The 24190-nt window shown below is 49.7% G+C and overlaps 1 protein-coding gene and 1 long non-coding RNA gene across 6 annotated transcripts in view; one reads left to right on the top strand and one right to left on the bottom strand.

The window, feature by feature from the left end:
* LOC105671243 (uncharacterized) overlaps positions 1 to 24190 on the bottom strand; it is a 217143-nt gene that overhangs the window by 125202 nt on the left and 67751 nt on the right. The window contains exons 1-3 of one of the 3 annotated variants that reach the window (XR_010890603.1): positions 3455 to 6572; positions 2920 to 3281; positions 403 to 492 (exon numbers count right to left, since the gene is read on the bottom strand). This is a non-coding gene — a long non-coding RNA (uncharacterized lncRNA). Of the gene's footprint in view, positions 1 to 402; positions 493 to 2919; positions 3389 to 3454; positions 6573 to 16451; positions 16516 to 24190 lie in introns of those variants that run through there. The other 2 variants (XR_001100585.2, XR_010890602.1) reach the window with 2 other exon arrangements.
* dati (datilografo) overlaps positions 1 to 24190 on the top strand; it is an 85742-nt gene that overhangs the window by 9681 nt on the left and 51871 nt on the right. For 2 of the 3 annotated variants that reach the window (XM_067356560.1, XM_067356559.1), the window contains exon 3: positions 23677 to 24007. In XM_067356560.1, coding sequence (XP_067212661.1) covers positions 23677 to 24007 — 331 coding nt within the window. The remainder of the gene's footprint in view (positions 1 to 23676; positions 24008 to 24190) is intronic. The other variant, XM_012365214.2, reaches the window with a different exon arrangement.

The following is a 24190-nucleotide window of genomic DNA, read 5'->3' on the forward strand; positions in this document are numbered from 1 at the left end:
ACGTATTCGCGCGACGAACTGGCGAATTCGTTATTGAGCGGGGAATGCGAGTCCGCGCGAAACCCACCGCGAGCGAGTCAAGGCGACGACGAAACACACACACTTCGCCGAGGTGACTGACCCCAAAGTTCTCATAATGCATGCGCGATTATAGGGCAGCGGAGGGACCGCGCTGTTTTCGGCCTTGTTGCCGCCGTGCGATATTACTCAATACGCGTCACGGTATCGCACGTCTATAATTCAGCGACATTAATAATGCGCAGAGGCGGAGAAGAATTGCGCGACTCGCATATAGATCCGCGTTCGATCCGGGATCTAATTTGACATTTTACAACAATCTTATAGATTCCGTATCGCGAATGTTCCGTGACGAATTATATAAATAACTAAAACGGTTCTTACCCGTGAAGCGATGTTGACGATCGACGAAGAGGTATTTCAGACTCGTCGTAACGAAATGGTCGAGATCGTTGATGCGAGATTCTCATGCCACTGAAAGAGGAAAAAAAAATTTGTTCGTGACAAAAGAGAAACAAACAGTTGACAGAAAAAAGCGGGGCACAAATGCAATGGTAGCGAGAGTTGCCATTTCGTGGCTCTCTCGCGGTCGAGAAATCTCGGCGTCCGTTTCGTGAGAGAGAAAGAGAGACTCGCTCCCGTATCCGAGAAACTTCTCCTCTCCTCTCCTCTCTTTCTCGCCGGGGCCGACGCGCGCGCGGCAAAAGATCGTTGCCCTTCTAAATATAAGTTTGCAAAATCGAACAGCAAAACTGCGGAGTTTTGCCGCGGTCTGCGCCGCTCCGTGTGTATATTGCCGCTGGATCAGCTCCCTTCTTCTTCTTCTTCTTCTTCTTCTTCTTCTTCTTCTTCTTCTTCTTCTTCTTCTTCTTCATTCTCCTCTTCTTCTTCTTCTTCTTCCTCTACTTCTTCTCCTTCGTCCTCTTCCTCGTCAAGCCTTCTCTCCACCTCCCTCCCGCCCCCTGCTTCCCGCCGCGAGCCATGTCGCTTAGTCCTCCGCCACCACCGCATCCTCCTGGACGTTTCCCCCTCGTTCCCCCCCGGTTCTACGTCCACCTCCACCACCTACTTCGATCTCCCTCTCGTCTGTCCGCGTCTCTCGCGTCGGGGTCCCCCTCACGGACCCACGGACTCAGATCCCCACTGTTGCATCGTGACCTCGAAGGCCCGCGATTCCGTTCCTTCAGCCGCGTCGACTTTCGGGCGAAATTCGCGCGCTCGCACGAAGCGTAGTCGTAGGTCAGGATCTGGCTGCAAGAGCGCGGGAAGAAAGGAGAAAAAGAGTAAGAAAGAGCGAGAGGGGGAAAGCGCGCGCGTAAAAGAAAGAGAGGAACATAGTTCCCGAGTTCCCTCCGCGGCGATAGCGAGACAGATATATCTGTGCATTTTGCGTGCACTCGTAGCTGATCGTCGAAATGCAACGCGGCTAAAATGCCCGCGGTTTTTGCGGCTTTTCGTCCATACGCGCGAATCCAGTATTTTTAGACACAAGCTATCTCTCGGAGGATTCTTTGGAATAACTTCTGAAATATTCTATCGAATAAAAAATATTCTCATCAAATTAATACAATTCCACGTGACTCAATTAGGCGCGAGGCTAAATTAATACCGATTAATATAATCAAAAAAATGTTGATGCCTTAATTTAAAATTCAGCGTTTTTACATATTTTAAATACTCTTTAGATTTTCACAAAAAGAATAAAATATAATTAAAACATCTATAATTAAAGAATACGGCATCATAAATACCGATATTGTCCGACATCTTGAGAAGACCGCCATTCGCTCGAATGGGCCGGGCCGACCGCCGAAATTCAGACGTTGGCCCGGACGTAGTCGTAGGTCAGGATCTGGCTGAGAATGCGAGGGAGAAGAAGACGCGAAAGAGAGAAAAAGATGTGCGCCGGGAGAGAAGAGAAAGGAAAACGAGAGAGAACAAACGAGTGAGCGAGCGAACCATCGCGGTCTGCGAGTAGAGGCGTGCGGTAAAGAAAAAGGCGTGCACGCACCAAGAAGCGGAGATAAAAAAGCGTGAGCCGACCGAAGGAAAAAATAGCCGATTCGGAATCTGTGTCAGCGAGGCCATTCAACGACGGCGACGACGGCGGTGCACCAATGTCACTCGCGCGCTGCAACGCGAGAAAAAAATTATGAGAGATATGACGGACAAGTTGAGATGTTTCTTTGTGGCTCGAGATTAAAAATGCAGGTCACAGACGATTAGAAAGAGGGGTAATCAGTTGTTTCGTGCCGTGAAGTTAATTCGATTAATTAAAATTGCGATTCCTGCGAAAGAGAGGATGCCTTTGTCGAAAGTTATTGTAGAGTGTCGTAAAGATATTGATAACAGCGCGCGAGCGACTAGCGTTGAAATGTATTTTCGCGATGTCGGTTGAAAGCTGGATAGCTATGCTAATTGCCAATTAACAAAAGGGATAGTATCTACATTATAAATAATTAAGGCACTCTTTTGCCTACAAATGCGAATTTTATCGTCGCGCTTTTTACGCTCGAGGTAACTATAACGCCGCGCGCCGAACGGGAAAGCAGCGACCGTTCTCGGAGTCTGCATGCTGCGGCAGCGTTCCCGGCATCATCATCATCGTCATCTCGTGCATGCGTGGGTGAATAGCCTGGCTGTTCCCGAGCGCGAGAGCGGAGGAAAGAGAAAGAGAGAGAGAGAGAGAGAGAAAGAGAGACGAGAGGTAGACGGCAATAGAGCAGGAGAGAGAAAGGAGAACGCGAGAGATAGAGAGACAGACATCGACGGCGACATGTGCAAAGCGAACGCGAGAGACAAAGAGAAAAGAGGCTGCGGAGAAACTGCGAGACGAAGAGAAAAGGAGAAAGACGCGCGCTGTTGGATAGATACTCCGACTCTCTCCGTGCTCTTACTTACTCTTTCGCTCTCCCACCGCCTCATCTGTTCTCGCTTCAATTGCGTCCTTGTCCCGCCGAAGGAGGAAGGTCCGTTCGGTGAGGTCCGCTCGACGGGTCCGAGCGTGTCTTCCAGCCTTTATCCCCACTAGAATTCGTCTCGTCGCGTCTACGCGCCTACGTCCCCACTAGAGCACGGTCCCAAATGTAATTGGTCGATCGTATCCTACTTCCACATCAGAACTCCCTCCGCGTATCCTTGTTTTCGGCAATAGTTCACCGTCAACTCGTTTATTGGCTTCGGGCGCAGGCATCCGCAGACCAATAGATGTATCGCTAGTAGATGATCGCCGAAAATAAGAATAAGATGGAGGAGTTTCTCATCTAGAAATAGGATGTAATCAACCACTTAAGACCATCGCATGTAAAAAAGTTTAGTTGTTACCGTAAGGCATAAGCAAATCGACCAATCACATTGAGCAGTAATGCGAGTCGTTACTGCTCAATGTGATTGGTCGATTTGCTTACGCTTACGGTTACGACTAAAACTTTTTTACGCGTAATGGCCTTCATGCTTGGTCCCGAAGTCAATAAGATATCTCCTCTTCGACGAAGTGGTACAAAATGGTTCACAGCTAGCCCGACAATTCGGCATTAAACCATCGTGATTGCGATGTGAAGTTCGCTCAGTCTTGAAATCATCGTTTTATCAATAAACCGTGCAAGATGCACGTCTCGAGCGGATTCGTGTGCGGTCTTTGATTCAACTTGGCGTCATCGTTGTAACATCCGTACAGCGGATCTACGCAACCCTAGCCGTCCCTGAAACCCCCTGTAGATAGACGTGTGCTGCCGGCAATAGCAGCAGGCGCTACCCCACTCTCGTACTCTCCTGGATCCGCTCTGGTGGCTTCTCGAGGCGAGTACTCTACCTTCGGACCTTCGCGCCAGTGCTTCCCCACTGTACTGCTTGCGGCCAATCCGCGGCGAGGACGCCGGCGTGAAGCCTACGCGGCGACGGCCAAGCCGATTCTCGCCGGCGCCCCAGCATTTTATACGGAAAAGACTCTTTAACGAAGCACAAGGTGCGCACGCACGATCAACTTCACGCGACACCACGCGCGCACACACACACACATACACATACGGGGAGACGAGAGTGCGACGACGACGACAACGACGACCGCGACCGCGACGACGACGACGACGACGACGACTACCGCGAAGACCACGAGGACCAACGACGCGTTTCCTGTTTCATCAACCCCTTTCCTCTCCCTCGCACTGTCAGCTCGGGAAAAGAAACCGGGACCAAGCTGCATGGCAAAGAAGAAGCAACGAGTAGTTTGGAAATCTAGTGAGACCGATCGAGAGGAGACGATAAACTCTTGAGAGAAAAAATCGTAAACACCGCTTGTTAAACGAGGAAATCGCACGAAGTAGCCGTAACGCATCCATCTTCGTCGGGACCGGTGACTCTTCGGGGGAGGGGGGGGACCACGAAAGAGAGAGGGTGTCGAGCTGTCGATCTGTCTCGTCTCAGTCCGAAGAGTTCGCGGCGCTTGTGAAAGAAGACCATGGGCAACGTGCGCGCCATTGACAGCTGACAGTGCGTAGATCCACTCGTCGTCTCTCGTCTCGTTCCCAGTTTCCCTATCTTCCGCGTGCCTCGATTCCACCGGTTCGCCAAACGCTCCTTCCTCTGGTGCCCCGTTCCCTCACCCTATCTTCCGCACTCTTTTTCTTCTTCGTCACCCTCCACCACCGGATCCGCCGCCCCCACCAAGAACGACCAGCCGCGCCGCGAAGTGCCGAACGATGAACTCGGGCAACAGTGTGCCATATTTTGTGATCTTTTTACCTAGCTCCTACCACCGCGATTTAACTGTGATCCACCTACTGTAGAGACTCGCGTCGCACGAGAGGTAAGAGGCAGCGCGATACAAATCATAAACGCGCGAAGTTAATAGCGAGACAAGTCGAGTCGTTCGGTCATCTTCATTTAAAAAATGAAAAAAAAAACGATTGGAAAAGGTAAACAAATGAGCTGAAACTTGACTTGGTCTTTCCATTGACTACGCGTAAGCCTGATATCATCGCGGGGGAGGGGGACGGGGAAGCAGCTGGACGACGAGCGTAATCTCCCGGTGCTGTAATTCCGTTTCCGAATTCGATTTATCATGAAACTCACCGGCGGTTTCGGCGGCGCCGCAAAGACACCGCCGCCGTCAACATTGACGTCTTCGCCGTCCACGTGCTCCTTCGTCATTCGCGAAACCGGCCGTAGCCTTAAGATCGACCCCGCGTTTGTATACGTCCTTTCTCAGGATCGCGTACCGCGGCCACACATTCCGGAACGAGGACAACGCGCTCCTTCGAGCGCGAACGACACTGCCCACTGGATGACGCGACGTCAAGATATCCAAAGAGAAAGATCCTCGAAGGATTTTTCCATTCTCGTGAAAGTCTTGCGCCTCGCGCGCCATTAAATTTACACTTCGGATGCGCGCGATTACTTTCCGGACAAAGAAAGAACCTGGATCTACCGGCATTCCGGTTCGATTTTCCTCGTGGATGTTCCTTACATTTCGTTCTAACAAGATTATTATCTACGTTTAAGCAAATAATTATATTTTAGAAGCTTCAACGTCGACCCGGAACATTGATTTAGTATATTTAGATTTATATGTGAATTTCATATTTAACGCTGAATAATGCTATTCGATTTTTCAATTAATAAGACAGTATTGTATTCGATCTCGGTATGTGTCAAACAAAACTTGGAATCAAATTACATTTAGCTAAATGCAGATCTATACATCTTGATCGATATCGCGATCGTGTCTTTTTTTCGGGGGGGAACCGATCGTGCAAAGAGGTGTTTCGAGGTGCGCCTCGACCTACTCCAACGTCGAGACGGACTGATCGGCCTCCCGTGACGCTCCGTCATTCGCCAGTCGGCAAGAAACTTGTCCCGGACGGTTTCGTGTGCTCGGCTCGGCTCGGCTGCATAAGTTCCGCGTAAGCACTGTATCAGCATTTTTCACGACACTTAAATCGGCGCGGCAGGCGGCATCATAAGACGACGAGATCGCTCGCGTGTGGAGAGAAACGAGAAGCGAGAGTGAGAGGCGTGGACAGTCTAGGAAAATAAAAAGAAAGCGAAAAATAGACCCCACAGAGAGATAGAAGGAAAAAAATTAAAGAATATTTGTGTGTTTAAAGAATTAAATTTTATCAAAATATTTAAAATATAAGAAAAAAATATAGTACACTTTTCTTTAATTTAATCTTCAGAGAAACTTCCAACAACCTAATTAAAATAACAAAATAATATACGTATATAATACTTAAGAAAGACAGTAAGATATAAAGAGAGAAAGAGAGCCAGGCAGTAGAGAAGAAAGATAAGTGAAAAAAGATGCTACGCATGCAGATCGCAGGCCGCGCGTACACTCGAAGAAAAATTATTTCGCTGGCAAAAAGCCAACCCTTCTCGCGCGCATTTCACGTGGGAATTTCGCCTGCGGCGAGGGGAGAAATTTGAGTTACCTACGGTGTGCAAAAAATCTCGCGACGCACAGTGGGATAAGCCTCGTTTTGTTCGGACGACATAACGAGCTCTAGAGGAGCGGAGAAAAAATCGCCGGACCGCGATAGCCAGTCATCTTGTTACATCGTCGCGGTTGATCAACGGCAGGCAACAATCGGAGTCTGTACTCGATGCTGCTTAATGTTCGGCTCGTACCGAGCGCTTATTTATCTCGACAAGCGATCTATTAAGCATACCAGCGCAATATTGTAATGCACTTTTCCCCCGGATTCACCATTTTTCGATGAGCAAACGCGCGCGTCCGCTTTTCCGAGTTCGTTGACTCCGGCATCTCGCGATTCGAGAAGCGCGGGTGGAACTAAAGAAAAGATAGGGAAGACGAAAGGCGGGATAGGGAGGAGGACGCGGGATTTAATGAGAAGAAAAGACGCGGATACGATGGAGAAAGGAAGGACGGAACGAGAAGCCGTCGGGCCAGGGAGAAAGAAGGAGAGAGAAAAGAACTCGGAGGAGGACGTGGCAACGGCGCAAATGCAGAATGCACGCTGACATAAAACATACATATATGCAAGATGCAGCGGCCAGCATCCTGCGTTCTCTCTCTGCCAGGCGCGCTGCTTACGGACGCTCGACCGTGAGCCCCGGCGTGCAGCACGGCACTCTCGGGGCCTTCAGATTCCACGCGATTTGACTCGGTGTTACTTTTGACTATCCTCTTACGTCCTGGGAACGTTGATCCCGACTTGCATCGAGACCTTCGCAAGAACGCGTCGTTACGCGACCTTCGCCGCATGGCGTCATGATATTTCGCGCGTCAATCAGCCACTCCAAAATCGTGTCAATATTCCATTTGCTATTCTCATATCACGCTCGGCCGTTATATCTGTATCGAAAAGCTATCAATATTAAATAACGTAAACAACGATAAAAATCGTGCATTATATGCGTATCGAAAATCTGGTTAGTTTTTTCAACCGTAAATACTACAAGTTAAATTTGAAAAAATAGCCGCTATTGTTTTTCACGCATCGTTAATCCTCGTGCTACATGTGATTTTTAGGAGAATGACGGTTCGAAATTGCACGTATTGTATTGTTAACGTTTTTCAACGTCTCTCGAAGCTTGCGCAACGCGAAGGAAAAAAAAAGAACGATCGCAAAATTCCGTTCGCGTTGATTTCTCGAGCTCCATTCGCGCATCGAAACGAGGAGCGAAGAAAGAGATCGAGCGCATCGCGCGGCTGGTGAACCTGACCTCCGACAACGTAGCGGCGTCGGCGGCGTTCGGCATTCCCCCGGAGCCTCACTGAGTCGCCGTCTCTCTCTCTCTCTCTCTCCCTCTCTCTCTTTATCTCTTCTCCGTCTCTCTTTCTCCCCTCGAGTCACGCTTCGGCGTCATTAAAATAAATTAGAGATTATCAAAGACAGTTCGCCGGCTTTCTTTCATCAGCGGCTCGCTGCGGAGCACCGCAAGATCGTCTTATAAAAAAAGCTATTGCGAAACGACGAGATATTAGCGACGCACGGTTTCCTACAAAGTTGCGATTCTCAATATAAAATTGTCAAGAATATTCCATCGTGGTGATATATTATTCTTAAGAAAATTCTCGCGGATAAGATAACGAGAGCTTGCGCGTTGATCGAGCGCGCGCGCGATTTCTCACCGGCGCGTCAGGGTCGTCTCCAGTGTCGAGGATTCAGCAATCGGTCGCGTACTCGGTCAAGGTTGCGCGGATATCGAAACGTTAATGCCACCTCGCCCGATCGACCGAGTGCAAACGTAAACGTGGCCGGCGTGCCAAACGACGGCGTCGTTTCGCGCGAACGATATTCCCGATATTTGCATTTGCGCGCGAGCTCTAATTTATTATACGTATGCTAGTGCATACGTCGTTATACTTGACGTTAATTACGCTCGAGATAATTTCCCGCGTTTTACGCGTCATCTTCACGGCCAATCGATTGCGCGAGCGATCTTTCCCAAGTGCCTCCGTTTTCTTTCAACCGATCATTTGTACAATATTCCACGACTTATCGGACGGTGACTTATCGTCCGTGCTCCAGCTGTCGTCGGCCGCTCTGTGAAAGCCGCTTTTCACGAGTTAGCGTGCCGGCTACGCGCGCAGGAAACGAAAACAAAGAGTCGGAAGGAGAACGAGGAGGAATGATTTTCCACGGACTGTACCGACGGTACTGACCACCGACAAGTCTGCTCATATTGTCTTACCTTGCCGCAGCCGCGACCGCGCTCGCCACGTCCGCTCGCCCGCCCGCTCGTTACCGCGCGTCGCGTCACGCCGACTGTTAGCATACGTTTGATATGATAAAAAAAATGACGTGACGCGAGAGTACAAGGTTACTGCCACAAGCGGCCGATATGCATCCATACCCGACGTCGCCGGCGGCGGCGGCGGCGGCGGCGGCCAAGAGCCCCACCAAGCCTCTCCCGTCTTTCTCGAGCGCGTTCACGAGTGTAAAAGTAGGATTTCGTCGCAGGCCATCTCGCGATGGCGGAGATGCTGAATTGCGTTGCGCATTGCAAGGGACAAGAGGAGCACGATCGAAACCGAATACTGCGGAATTGTATTATCGTCGCGGAAACGCGAAAGCCGCTGCCGGTGTACCGCTATTGCGTCGCGGTTTCGATCACGGTGGAATAAAAACGGAGCGCCACGTCAAATACCGCGTCATAGCGATTTGTAACGTCGCGTCGCGCGTCGGCTGAACGTCGACTTAATTAATATTGAAGTCCATTTATCGCGGCTTGTTTAGTAGCTGAATGGATACAGTTCGCCCGTCATTGCGGTTCCCGTTGCTTCGTGTGTTACGCCGCGCGCAGAGAACGCGAAGCGTAGAGCTTGATCCGACGAGCGGAGACAGTAAGAGCAACGGGCGGGGAGTGCAGCGAGGGGGCCCGGAGGAGGACGGAGAACCGGCGCGTAATCTGACACGGTCTTGCACGGATGCAGCCGGTTCTTAAATCCGGTATTATTTGCCCTTTTTGTTAGCGTGCCGAAAGTGCGTCGGGCTGATTCGCGCGGGAATAATCGCGCGAACTTTGCTGCGGCGTTATGCAAGCCGAGTCTCTACTTCTTTATCGATGCGACTTCTCGTTTCAGCAGAAAGGATATGCAATTTTTAAATATGCTTATACATTTATATATTTAATCAAGCTCTTGGTCGTATATCTTTGGAACTTGGGATTGGCCACTTAGCACATTGTTAATGAGGGAGAAATGTGGTTAATAAGCTATTAATAAGCGAGGACTTTATAACTAAACATTCACGTATGGAAAATAATTCCGTTGACGCACGGGATATCACGAGGCCGTTTCGCTATCTACGCAGCAAGGATGACGTACGATCGTGATGCAACGCGGCGCATTCGACTGCGGACAGTTAAGCGAAGTCATCGCGCACGTCGAAACAATCCTTACGCAGCGGGAATCCAATCGCATTCTATACGTACAGGCCCCGAGAGTCGTCCTCGTTTGTAATTTTACAGAATGCGGAAATATCAAACGCACGCTGGAGATCCCGCGTGCGAAGCGAACGCGTGTGGAAATTCGCGGCGTTCCTCGCGTGTGCGACATCGGCCGCTCGTTAACGCTCACGGCGAAGGAGAGATATATGTATAACGATACAGAGAGACGAGCTGTAGAGAGAAGGAGAGAAAGACTCGAGGCGTATGATCGCGGGAAGAAGCGAGGAAGCTCGATCCCGGTAGCGCGTGCTCTCACGCGATCGTCCGCGAGCAAATCGATATCGCGGACTCTCGCGAATCGGGCAAAGAGCGAGAGATCACGAGAACGTGCGACGATTCCGTCTTTATATATATATACATATGTGCGTTGGCTTTGCACGATCTTCCGCTTCTCCGGCGCGCTGCAATTTCCATCTCGGCGCGACAAACGCGTGGCGCGGCAATGGAGAGCCGCGTGAATGAATTTGCGTTGGCGGCACGTTGTCGCATCGCCGGTAGTAGCATCGACCGTAACTGTTGGGCGAATCGATACGGCGATTAAAACTGAAATATCCCCACGCGCAGAAATGTTAAATTACTCCGGGTCGGCCGAGCGCGAGCGGCGAGGCGTAACGCTGCCGTCCTAAAAATGAGGATCCATAAATAATGGAAGAATTTGCGCGTGGATTCCCTAATCAGCATACCACCCATCGAGATACCCGGTATATTTGTATGCAAACGTTTGTAAGTGCACGAGGGCCCGGCAACGAGGGCGGGCGCGGGCGGTAGGCGAAGACGAGGGGGAACGATGGAGCGCGGCGGCGACTCTTCGCGATCACGAGCGTTCGGCGTCGGTTGTACGCGCAGCGGTGGCGGCGGCAGCATGTATACATATTTATACGCGTGCGGAGTGTAAAGCACGCGTGCGTGCACATTGCAAACGCATGCGCGGCCCAATGCGAGTGCATGCGTGCACGCACGATGACTCAGAGTGACGACGAGTCCACGCGACACGACGGCGAACCGGGAACGAAAAAAACCGACAAATCGGGAAATCGAAACGGATTCTTCGGAAATCGAAAAGGACGAGCACTTTCGACCAGCCTCCACTTCTCTCCTTCGCGAGAATGTCCCGAAAAAATCTCAAGTTGCGCGATAAAATGTGGTCGCTACTTTTCACTATCTGTCCGCTCGGATTACGGAGACGACAATTCAGATATTCCGCACGTACAAAACCGTGCGTAGAGGCGCGACGAATGGTCTACGCGCGGCATATGTAAATCGCCGCCTTATAAGTAATCTACGTAGATAAACGATAAAACGCAACCCGCGGCTTTCCATTATTCGTCCGCTCGTGTGTAATCAGATTACGCATAAAGCTTAGGTGTCTCGCGGTGTAGACTATCCGCAGACGTCGGATTTTTCCCCTCTACACATCGTCGCTCCGCGAGCTCTTTCGCTAATTATTTCGCGGATGAAAATCGCGGCTGCGGCGATCGCCGGAAAGTGTGTAAACCGTAACCACACGTTGCGAAACGATCAGCCGCGTAATCCGGAATGACGCCCGCGCGCGATTATGTCGCTTCCCTGTGAATTAATTTTCAATTACGCTGATGGACATAATACTGTTAATCATAGTATTATTAATGTGCTATCTTATTTCCTACACAGCGTAATTCTATTTATTACGTTCCCCGTAATACTTTAGCGGAAACGATTGAAATCCTATGACCGGGGTCTCGCGCGCAAGTTACATCATCGCCGATAACGGGTGCGTCGCGACGGCGAAGGCGAGTACAAAATTCGATCTCGCGCATTGCGAGATTTATTTCTTTATTTCTTTTTATTTGCGGACCTTCGGGAGAGCGCGGAGGCTGGCGAACTATGATAAACAAATGAGACTTGGCAACGCGGCCGTCGACGACTGCAGCAGCCAAGGCCTGCCGGACTTTTATTTTTCTCTCTCTCTCTCTGTTCTTCTTTCTCCCCGCTTCTTTCTTTCTCTCACGCTCGGTCTTTCATACTACTCTGCCCCGCGTGCCCCGTTCGCGCCTTCTTGTTCATTGCCTCTCTCCCCACCAGGGTAGAGGAGGGAGGGCGAAGGCGGCGGTGCGGTGTGGTGTGGCGGAGGCGGCGGCGGCGGCGGTGGAAGAAGAAGAGGCTCACACAGAGACTCTTATTTGCTTCTTTCGTTATTCCCCTTATTTCCCTTCCCGCCTGCCCGCGCAGAAACGACCGCACTGCTACCTTCTTTCCCGAGCGATCTCTCTTTTCTTCTTTTGCCACTACTTCCCTTCTTCTTCCTCTTCTTCTCTATCGCGCTGCACGCATCCCCTCGCCCGGCTGCAACTCCGGCGGCCTTTCAGCCCCTCGAACAGCAGTTTATTTTTATTGCGATGTTCTGCCCCCGCCTATCCTCCGAACCGCCCTTCCCCGCCGCGACGCCAACCTCAGCCGCCGCTCGGGCTTCTTTTTATCCGTGTTGCTCCTGCGCGTTCTTTCGCTCTTATCTTTCTTTCTTTCCTTCCGCGCCGCGCTCGCGTTGCCCGTGGTCAGTAATTTCGCGCAGGGGTGGCGACGAGAATGCGCGCCTCGGCCTTCGCGGCGTCTTCTTTTTTTTGCCACCAGCCTCCCTCCGCCTCATCCCCTCCTTACTAACCGCGTTCTTTTCGCTTTCCTCTTTTTTTCCTCCTTCTTCCCGCGTTCTTACTTCTCGCGTCGTACGCGCGTCGCCGCCGTCGCCGCCGCCGCCGCCGCCGCCGTTGTCGTGGTCTGTCGCGATAGGAAAAAGCATCGGCTGCGAACAACCGCGCTCTCATTGCCGCAATATATAGCGGGGTATTTGCGGAGTTAATGGCCCGCTCTTTATCCGCGCGACGATCGCGCGATTGACCGGCGATACCGCGACCGATACTGCGATACACGTAACGCGCGATTGACCGTACGTATATACACGCCGGCGCTGTAATTCGCTCTTAAATTAGAACGCCCGCCGCGATATTTCGATATCGTAATAATCGTCCGCGCGAAACACGCGACTTATCTGAGCGCGAGTCCGATAAAGCGTATCCTCTCGATGCGGATACGGCTCATAAATCGAATCCTCTCGATGAAAACGACTATTAATAATTCAATTATTTAATGCACTCAATAATCTATAATTCGAGAGTTATTAGCGATATAATCCAGCGCGATATTAGCAGTAGAAAATAATAATTCTCGAATTGCGTCTGTTGCGCGGATCGAATATTTCTGGACCAAAGTTATTGCCTTAACCGGTCTTACTGGTGGCGGATTAATGGGCTTAATTGATATGTCTCGATCTGCTTCCCTCTTATTACGCACATTCGCGTATCAAAAGCAGGACGATCAAAGGAAAATTACGTGATTTATTTTTCACACGACTTTTAATGCATCGCATTTAAGAGCCGATTCGAGCGGACTTGCGAACGCGATATCTCGATTGTCCTGTATATTATACCCGATATCTCCCGATACACTTTCTCCGCGGCTACTCCACTGCACCGACACGCGTTGCACAGCTCGCTTATGGTCGTTGCACTTCTCTCTCTCGGTTTTCCGCGGCGACTCACTGCCACGGCGTCGTTTAACGACTTTATTACGAGGTTCTCACCGTACGTCGAGCACCGGCACTCATTCGATAGGAACATCGAGACTATTTCGCCTACACGCGGAGACATATTTGTAAAACATGCCATTTCAGATTTATGCAGACTTTCAATACGTAATTAAATATTTATTGAAGAATAAAATATTAAATAATGTCGTAGTAGCGAAACAAGCATAAATAATTGAATAGCACTTGATATCTTGAAGCAAATTCCAAAGTATGAAAAGCAATAATGAGAAAACATTTTCCAAGTGTATGAAGATAAATCGGTAGAGTGAAGAAATATATCGTATGTAACAAGGATTTGCAAATGATGTCTCTTTTTTTTCAAAATATTCACGCCGCTTCTTTTTCGATTTTTATTCGTTTCGCTAAGTCGGCCTTCATTCAGCAGAATAGAAATCTCGCCGATGCGAATAATCCGATTGAAAGTTTCGGTCTGGGAACAACTTTCAGGACTTTTGAAATCCCTCTCGCGTCCATTTCTCGAAGGAAGAAAAAAAAAGATTAGGAGAAAGAGACACGATCGTATCACGCGTTCTCCTCTTCCGGTCCCATTGACGATTCTCACGGACACATGAGCGCGAGCGCGTTCGTGGCGAGTGTCTTATCGCAACGTCACTGATAAAAAGCTGCCATGATGGATAGGCGAAGAATCTCCGATGCAGACTCCGCCCTGTTTTTTTCTCTCTCTTTCTCTAGGCGGACGCGCTTTTAGCACGCACTTTTCTACGCCGTTAACCTTCGCGACTCCACGCCCAAAATAAATCGCCGGAGGCAGGGAGAAACATGGCGAACACGCGGCGAAAGAAATGAAAACCAAAGCTTTCCATTCGATCGATCGATTTCAACTTGTAATGTTGTTTAAACACGATTGCCGTGGATATTATAATGCAATATCAGATATAAATAACTAATAACATTTAGAGATAACTAATTAAATTAATTAGGTCTTCGGACGTGCAAATAAAAAGAAGATTTGTACAATTAGCGAGAGAATGTACGATAAAATTAAGCGTTACATTTTTAATTGTAACGAGCAGCTTCTTTAACGGAAATATAATTCATACGATCGGATGAAAATTGCCGGCTATCGAATAAGCTATTAACGAATTACGAAGACGATGATATGCACGATTCACGTGTATCCTCTTTGCAAAATCGATCGACATCGCGCTTCCCTATTCCTCGCGCATTTTTACCCCGATATCGACCAGTTCGTTATCTCCGCACGTTTCATTAGATATATGCATCATGCACGAGCGGAGGAATGATTGGTAAGGTGCCAGGAATTGAATGGCTCACTTCAACCATGGAAGCTTATCCGATAGCCCGCGAGGGCCCGGTGGCACGGAGTCCTTAAATTAGTCCAAAATTATTCGGCGCGATTCGCAATTAATTAAAGCTTAATATCGGGCTTTCCACTCGGAAATTAGCGGTAATTGGATAATCAATATCCGTATTAATACATGTTATAATATAATATATAACAGAATATTATATATTATATATATATATATATATACACATGTGCGACTTATGTGTGTGTGTGCGTAAACCAGATTCTTCCGCCTCGAAACCCTTCTCTCGAATCTCTGCAAAGGTCGATGCTTCCGCCGGCAAGACGCAATTTGAATTATCTCCGTATACGTAATCCGACGGTAATTTCCGCGTACCCATCCCGTCGCGTCGTGTCATAGAGCGCGCGCGGGTCCTACCCTCTGGATCCGACTTCCGCGTCGTACGAGCCTCGGGGCGAGAGGTGCATAGACAAGGCGCGTAGCGGAGGGGGGGGGGGAGGGGAGCGAGGGGGATGGATGGTAACGAAGGAGAATCATCATCGTTCGCGATGACGTGGAGAAAAATGCATCAGCGGCGAGTGGAAAAATCCATCGGGTCGAGGATGACAACTCGATCGGCGCGCACACTTCCTGAACCGGCCGGATCGTCTCCCTCTCGCTCCGCTCGTACGCGCCTTTCTCTCTCGCTCTCCTCTCTATCTGATCGCGCGCGCGAGCCGCGAGCATACAGAGGGTGGAGGAAAGAGAAGTAACGGCGGCGGTGGAGTAGAAGCGGGCACGAGGACAAGGCGGCCAGGAGGCGAGGAGAAGGACGCGTATGACGAGGAGCCGCGGCAGTCGGGCAGTCAAGGGGGCAGAGCAGGGGGGCCCATGCTAGTGAAGGGGGGTTGCGTGAAAGAGGAGAGATAGCTCTCGCGCGGCGTGAAGGCGGCGCGGGCGCGATTGGCCGCTTCCGCCGTGTCGCCCGTGCCGATTGGCGGGTCTGCCTTCCCCGGAATCGTGTTATTTCAATCGATATCTCTCTTCGAGTAGCCGCGGACGGATTTTTCGTTCGCCGCCGGCCGGTCTTATCAGCGCGCCTTTCCACCGCCGCGCGCGCGCTGGCGGCCTTTTTTTCTTTCTATCCCCCGTTTAGCTCACGCACGCACAGACGGCGGATGGAGAGACCAAGAAATCGCCGTGTCCCCCCCTTTGGAGCGGTTTACTTCGCGAGAGACGCCGCACGCTCGCGCAACGGCGCTGCGTCCGCGCTCCTGTATCCGGTCTTACCCGCGCGCGGCCAACCCCCGGTGCGTATAAAAAAATCTACCCGGGCGGAAAAAGTGATAGTTTCTTGACAGCCGTCGTGCACCGTCCCGTGGAATTGCCCGGAGACTCGTCGTCGCGCGGGCCCCTTGGTACCACATCCGCGAACCGTCCGGTCGCCGCCGTCGCGCGATCGCGCGCGCGCAGTGAACGAAAGTAGTACAATGTTGCGTTGCTGCCTCCGCATTCCAACTCGAATAGTAGCGAGAAATTTGTCGAAACGTGAAGAAACTTCGTGCCGAACGCGCCGATCGTTCAAGCTTGGACCACGTTAAGCGACGGAAAAAAATTGTTTCACTTACCGGAAACGTGAGAGCGACTGGGCGAGAAACGTCAGAGAAACAGCGACGCTAAATTCCATTGATTCTAAAAAAGAAAAAAAAAAATTGCAAGGATTAGAAGAATTCTCGGAATAAAAGTGCGGTGAGGAAATTGACAGGGAATCCTCTTCCTGATCGCAAGCTGCCGTTTGCGTTCGGCGCCAAGGACTTTGTTCGCGAGTGCAAGGCCGTGGCACGCGCTTACGCAACGATTCTCCACGATACCGTTGCGCAAAGGATGATGATCGGTCAAGCGCCGGGTCGATCGGAGTGAAGTCTGGTCCATCGACGAGCACGCCGCGGCGGGTCCACGGACTGCTTCTCGATAGTTAACGAAGAAATTCGACGTTCTTTATGTCGGTTTGTTACTGACGTAACATTCATGGAGCGCGCGAAGATTAATTGGTCGATCCGGAAAGTAATCGCGGCCGACAACGGCCGATATCATTCACACGCGTCATAATAAACAAAAGGGAGAAACCATGGGATTCCGCAAACGCACGCGGAGGCAATTGCTATCGTTCCTTCACGCAGCGATTTCCCCATTTTCGATTACGTAAGGCCCCGTCGATCGGGGAGGCCTCGCCCGCTGAAACGTGAAATGCGCACAATGAGAAGCCGTCGTCGCTTTGGGAAAGAGATTAACGGGCGAGATTGATCGAAACAATGCTTCGATCGAAGAGCGAAGCCACCACTATACTACATTCCGCGCACCACATCGAATATTACGCGAGCATAACGGTCAACAGTCTGTGTTCAGCTAGTCAGAGATCGAGATTCCACGATCGTCCATAAGGATCTCAACTGCGAGGTCCATTCTAGTCGTACATTCTTCCTCAACGTCACCGCGACGTCACCCCTTTGTGAAAAACCAGTCTCTGTGAACTTTGTAATAATAGTAATTCACGTGTGAACTCATTTCGCCGCGCATATGTTTTGTTAATTGCGACGCGAACTTGGTGGTCAAGCGTGACGATCGGCGAACGGTATTTTCATCCGTCGAGCAACGAGACATTCTCGCGCGCGGTCGAGCTCCGTACGTCGCTTTAAATTCCGCAGCGTATCGGAGAGAGATCGAAGGGCGCGCGAGCGCTCGCGATCATGCCAGCAGTGTCGGGGCCCTTCGTGTCGTCGTCGCGCGCGGATCGGGGCGGGTGGGACTCTTCAGGTTGCGTGCTCGAGATTCTTCCCTGAAGATGTATGGCACCAATGAAAGCCACGGGCCGAACCACGGGCCTTGGACACCGTCCCCCGCGCCCCAACCGCTCCCGCCGCAAGCCCAGCATCAAAACCATCCCCGACCTCACCCCCACAACCATCCGCCGAGCCACCCGCCGTACGTACCGCCGGCGTATCAGCATCCTCATCACCATTTGCCGCCCCAGGTAATTATTGATGGATATATTCCACGGCTAGTTTGAGGCCGGGAATCGAAAATTCGCGTCAGAAGCGAGTGACCACGTGGCGGCGGAAAAAAAACTCGTCCCCGCGGGTGCGTTCGTCACGCGCGTTAATTAAACACTTACGGCAGCGAATCTAATAAACGTTGCGACGCCTCCAAATATCTAAGAAGAATGTCTAAGGAACAATGAAAAGGAATCTTTTATCTTCTTTATATATGTCTCTTAATAACAATAATGATGCTGAGAGTGTGATAATATCGCCTGGGAAAAGTTTGAGTCAATTTCAGCCGACCCAGTCCAAGAAGTGTTACGGTTTCCTTAGCAAGTTGACAATTGAAAGGGGGAGACTATACACGATAAGAAATTGCGGACGTAGATGGTGTATAACTGTCTTTGCACGTAGTATGTACTTCGCTCGTTCGCTCAATCCGACGATTAATCACGAAGTGGAAACCACTACCTGATGACCGCTTATTAAATTACCGACGTGATTCGAATTATGGTTATACCCGCGAGAGTGTCTTTACCCATCTGCTAACCGAGGGTGTTAGCCCGACAATTGTCGCACGATCAAAACGCAAACCTCATATCTAGCAATTGCAATTTTCGATCGTTCGAGTCTCTCGTCTTTAAGATAAGATAAGCGTCGTGAAGACCACTCGACGGAATAAGCATTCGAATACTTTCGAAAATAACGTGACAGCGGCGGCCGAAAACGCTCGTTAATAGTTAACGGTTTCAAGAAGCCGCGCTAAAAATGACCGTTGCATATTTGATCGCTCTCGTGGAAGTTGGCGCGGCTCGCTCGCGTCGGAGGCGAAACTTTCGGATTGAAATTATTTTTCGCAAGTCGCGTCGGAGCAGACGTCCTGCTTTCCGACGCGTTGCCGCTCCCGATTAATTTCTCCGTGAAAATTACGAACCCGTGTCGAAATGCAGGTGTATAAATTCACCATCGAGAAATTCGAGCCAAGTCAAATATAGCATTACTCTATCGACGTCAAGACAAGACTGGCAAGGCTGATCGATCATTGATAGACTTTCGCCCGAACGTCAATGCTCGCTCGGCGGATCTCACTCTTGACATTGGATTAGCTATCCGCCGACGCACATTAACAACATCGACAGTCCGCTATCGCGCGATCTTGCGGCCCGCCCGACTCTTTTTTTTTTTTTTTTTTTTTTTCTTTTCTTTGCCGGCCTGCCCCCGCACAAGCCGCAGGATAATGACTACCTTTCGGCGTTCTTAATTTCGACGTGCAGCGTCGTATTATTTGATCCTATCCGCCGTCGAAACAGGAAGCCCGATTTTGCCTACCGTAGTAGAAAGAAACAAAAAGAGAGAGAGAGAGATATATATCTTGGTGCCTAAAGCGGTATTGAAATCTTGTTTTCCGAAAGATTTAGTAAGTTCTCTTCGCTCGTTAATATACTTATAAAATCGCGTTGTTTTTTCGTCTTTTCTCTTTTTTTTATGAAATAATCAAGTTTGTATATAATTGTAGAAAAGTGTCTAATTACAGTAATTTTCTAGAAGTTATTATAAAACCGTTGGGAATAATAGGCGATACTCCGTAGTTTGACTTGAACCGTCTGCAATGAAATGACTCTAACATTAGGCAGATGCGAGAAATAGAGCGACAAGGCGCGTCAAAGGACCGGTTCCGCAGAAATCAAATCATCAGGTCGTCCTTTTCGCGCAGCTGATCGACGACTGATTGTCCGCTCGCCAACCGGAAACGGACAACATACACCTCGCGGAGAGGATCAACGTGCAACGATTCAGACGGATTGAAGCCGACAATTACAGGGAGTCGGGGGGGTGGCTTTCTCCCTTTTCCTTTATATTACAGTACACACTGTCCGCGGTGGATAGGTGGGTAGGTGGGTCCGCGAATGAGTCAGGTCATGCTAGGTTAGATTGGACGTTGTCTTCGTGCGCGTATGCGTCCGCGTATGCACACAACGTGCAGACACACGCACACACCGTGGCAACGCTATACCATATGTGAGCCGCTGCATGGCCAGCGTGCGTGGGTGGACGGAGGGCGCCGCGTGTCCGTGTATACGTACAGAGTGCGCGCGTGGAGAGAAGGCATATGGTCAGCAGGTGAGACCTTTGCTTTGTATTCCAAGTGTATAAAGTAGCCCACTTCGAGTGGCCCGACGTTACTCACGAACGTAACTCACGGTAAGAGAGGAGGGAAAAAGAAGGGAAAAAAAAAGAGAAGAAGAAGAAGGGTTATGCGTCGGCTCCTCCTGAAATGCTAACGATCCCTTCGAGCGTCAGCATCAGACGGAGAGACCTGCCGATGTCGAGGCGTGCGAGCCGTCCGTCGCGATTCGAACAGCCGGGGAAACGGGATCGTGCATTTTTCAAAGCGACAAGTCCCGCGACGAGCCTCTCGTCGGCGCAACTGTGTCAAAGATGATACGCCGGAAGAAAACAGACGCGAATAAAACGCAGGACAGTCCCTTCATTACGCATTAATAAATCACGCGCGGACGGAAAATATTCACCGCTCTCTTCTTGTAAGAGCTAGATTTCACTGCATTGGGGAAGGAATGCGGATAGGATTTAATGAGCGCGATCCGAGAGTTAATAAAAAATAGCGGGCAGAAGGACGACAGACATAAAAATTAGAATATCGCGGAGTCGCAAGGGATGAGGACGAGCGAGGAGAGTAGAATCGGGACGAAAGACGCTCCTAAGGAAATACAGTGGGTGTCATTTGATATATTTTTCCATTATTAAGGACATTAAGCCGGCGGCCCGCGGGCCAACTCTTTCCGCTTTCTTCTTCCTCTTTACATTTCTCTTCGCGGGCCCCGGCGCGACCGCGACTTCTCTCTCTCTTTTTTTTTTCCCGCGGCTGGCGACGGCGATAAATCAGAAAAAAAGATTCAAACCACCAGTATGGTCGGGCGTCGGGACGCAATTTTCCGTCTGCCAGGAGATAAAAATTTGATTAATGACCGCGTAGTCTTGAAATTTAAAGAAAGGCGCGGCATCTTCGCCAAACTCCGTCGAAAAACTTCCACCGAGAATAATAGCCGACATTGTTCGTATGTCGATGCTGCCGAAGTCCTATGACTATCTTAATCCTCGAAAATCATTAAAAAATTATAATGTCGTTTCCACACGATTTAATTATATAATTTAATGTATAATAATCTATTCAAAACTAAGGAGTTTTTATCAAAGCTATTTGAATCTTTACAAATAACTTTAATATCTTTGCATATTTCATTTTATACGACGTAAAAATGTGCGAAGAATCCGATAATAATCAACACACAAATATACGAGACGATCGGCGAAACGTCTTCTTTATGTCCGAAGTTTAAAGAAATCTCGAAGGGCTACTCAAGACAGTCGTTAAAAATTCGCGACGCGACTCTGGCGTCAAATCGTTTTTCACGAACCCTTCTGTCACTCCCAACCCCGGTTAATCATCGTGAAAGTTCGTTCACGAGGGGCAAAGGATTCAAAGAGAGAAACCTATGTTTTGGCAAGCAATTACTAATATCTTCAAAATATTAAACAAACAAATTGAAATTATGCCATCGAAGAATATAAAAATATATTCGATAGTTATTTCTATTTTATCTGCACTTTTTCCATTCAAAGCAGCTATATTTAACCCGCGCGTCGCAGAGTGTGAAATTAATTTTTATTTTTTTCTCTCTCTAAAAACAACGTTCTATAAAAATAACGTTCTATAAAAAATTTAGCGAATATTTATAAAAAAAAGCTAGCCTACAAGAGAATAGAATTGACAAATAAATCTGCAACATACGTATAAATTTTCTCACTTAATGTTATTTACTGCAAATCAGTAGCAATAATCTTTAATATACATATCTTGTACACGTGTATCCCGATGCTCGCTCGGCTATCGGCCCACCCATTCGTACATCGATTAAACGAAAGCATCGCCGTTCGTAACCTTTCCCCCCTGAGTGCCGCAAAACAGGAGCAATTTCATTCAAATCGGCGACGAACAACAGCCGGCCGACCGTGTCCGGGCGGAGGTAGAAAAAGGCGAGGAAAAAGGCGCGGAATAAAATCGCGCCGGGCAGCCGTCTCCCACGAGGATTAAAGAGTCCAGGGATGCCCAGCGAGTGCGCGCCCGGGATCGTCGTCGCCCGTCAAGTATCCGCAGTCACGTCGAACCAGGAAGGGGGGGGGGGAGCAGAAAAAGGGTTGAACTCGCGGAAACTTGAGAACCCCCGGTGACAATTTCAATTCTCTCTGTCTCGCCCGACCGCCCCTCCTCCTCCTCCTCTCCTCTCTCTTTCTCTCTCGCTCGCGGAGCTCCTTTCGTCGCGAAAGGGGTGACCTAAGATTCTTAAAACTTCTCACGAGATTTTTCGATTTTAATTACAGTTTTAACATATTTTAATAAAATCCTCCGCCGTCTTCGCGAGTCCATCCACCCGGCTCCGCCGTACCTCCGCGTTCTCTTTAATTCCGCCAACTTTCGGCCCCTCCCCCCTCCTCGCGCTGAATCCCGCTCGCCCGATCATTCTTGCCGCGGACTGTACAGCCTTAACGTTAACCCTTTCGTTCGTTCACCTACACCCACACCCGCGTTCGCGGCGCAACACCTGTTCCCCGAACGAGGAGAACCCGAAATTGGACGCTCCTCCGCCGGTTACGCGGCCCGATCCGCCGCTCTATCAGTTTCGGTTCTTCCTCGCGGCGCTCAGGAAGAACCGGAGTAGTGATTGAGCCGCCCTCGTATGCACCGTGCGAGCGCGATTTTTCGACCGGTCCGCTTCAAGATTCACACGGTATCGGGATGAATGGAAGCGGGGCCGATAAACTGTAAGCATCTGAATGACAGAGTGATTGTCTGCAAAGTCTGACAAGCGCGAGACATTAATTAACACGCGATAAGGCAAACATCAACATTAACTCTAAACACACGTGAGCGTGCGCTGTAGACGTACTATAACGTGCTGCAGGAATTCTACGTGTAAATTTCTCAGTCGTCGTGTTTACACACGTGTGCTACAACGATATCGCGGCAGCGGTTTCGAGCGAGTTAAGCTAGAAATTTCACATCATGCTTTTGGTCCCAAAATCGCAGGTTTGTAGTATCGGTCAGTGGGTCAAGTTGTACCGCACCTCCGTTCCGCAATCATAAACGTTGGCTTTCGGCCTCGCAGTACCACGACCTTGGTAACTTCTAATCGCCAAGTTCAACCACTAATACGACTCGAGTTCAGAGTGATATAACGCCGCAATAGGATTTCGCGTGCCATCTCTCGACTTGTAACAGTTATAAATTAATTTTGACATAGCAACGAAAATACGAGGATTGATCGAACTGTGCGCGTTCTGAAATTTATGCCGAAACCGAGAAGAGAAATCCAACACCTTGGAACAATATTTTTCTTCGATCGTTAAAAATGATTTCGATATTCTTGCCATTCCTTTATTCTATTTATTTGAAAGTTTCAATTTAAATATACGATTTTCATCAGCTTTGGTTTTATCAAATAAATTATAGCATTATTTTCTCTGTCGACAAAAATAACAATAAATCAGATTCCAGGGTGAGATATTTCGTCTTGACGATACTTAGCCTCATTCATACTTAATCATCAATAAAGTATTATTGATAATTAAATAATGCACTTTTGCAAAATAATCGTAGAAGGCGAGGTAAGGCGTCTTCGGTTTCGGCAATGCAAAACCGATGGCGATCGACCAGCAAGCATACACGGCGGTCAGGGTCGATTTGCCATCCTCCGTTGCGCGACGAAAAGTACAGCGTACCAACTAACCCCGGCAGTTCTTCTCGCAGATCTTCATGCACAAGAGCGCGATGCAGATGCACGCAAGGGAGCTGGGCGCGGGTGCACTGGGGGGAAGGCCCGGCGGCGGCGTCGCCGGCGGTCTGGCCGGTCTCGGCGTCGGTGTCGGCGTCGGACCGGGTGGCATGATCGGCGGCAACGAGGTTAAGCCGCACCAGTGCCAGCAGTGCCTCAAGTCGTTCTCCAGCAACCATCAGCTCGTGCAGCACATCAGGGTCCACACCGGCGAGAAGCCATACAAGTGCAGCTACTGTGACCGCAGGTTCAAGCAGCTCAGCCACGTACAGCAGCACACACGATTGCATACGGGTGAGTGAATTTTCTCGCATGCATTACGATGTTGAGCGTCGATGAAAGAAACTTTTTCCCCTCGATTACGCTCTCGATTAAAATCGGCCGCCGCGTAATCAGCACCGCCCCGGTAAATTAATGCAGAATAATACGCGTTAAGCCCTGGTACCCCACCACACCGCACGCCCAGGGCTCGTCCGC

This window comes from Linepithema humile, chromosome 6, assembly GCF_040581485.1.
Source record: "Linepithema humile isolate Giens D197 chromosome 6, Lhum_UNIL_v1.0, whole genome shotgun sequence".
Classification (NCBI taxonomy): domain Eukaryota; kingdom Metazoa; phylum Arthropoda; class Insecta; order Hymenoptera; family Formicidae; genus Linepithema; species Linepithema humile.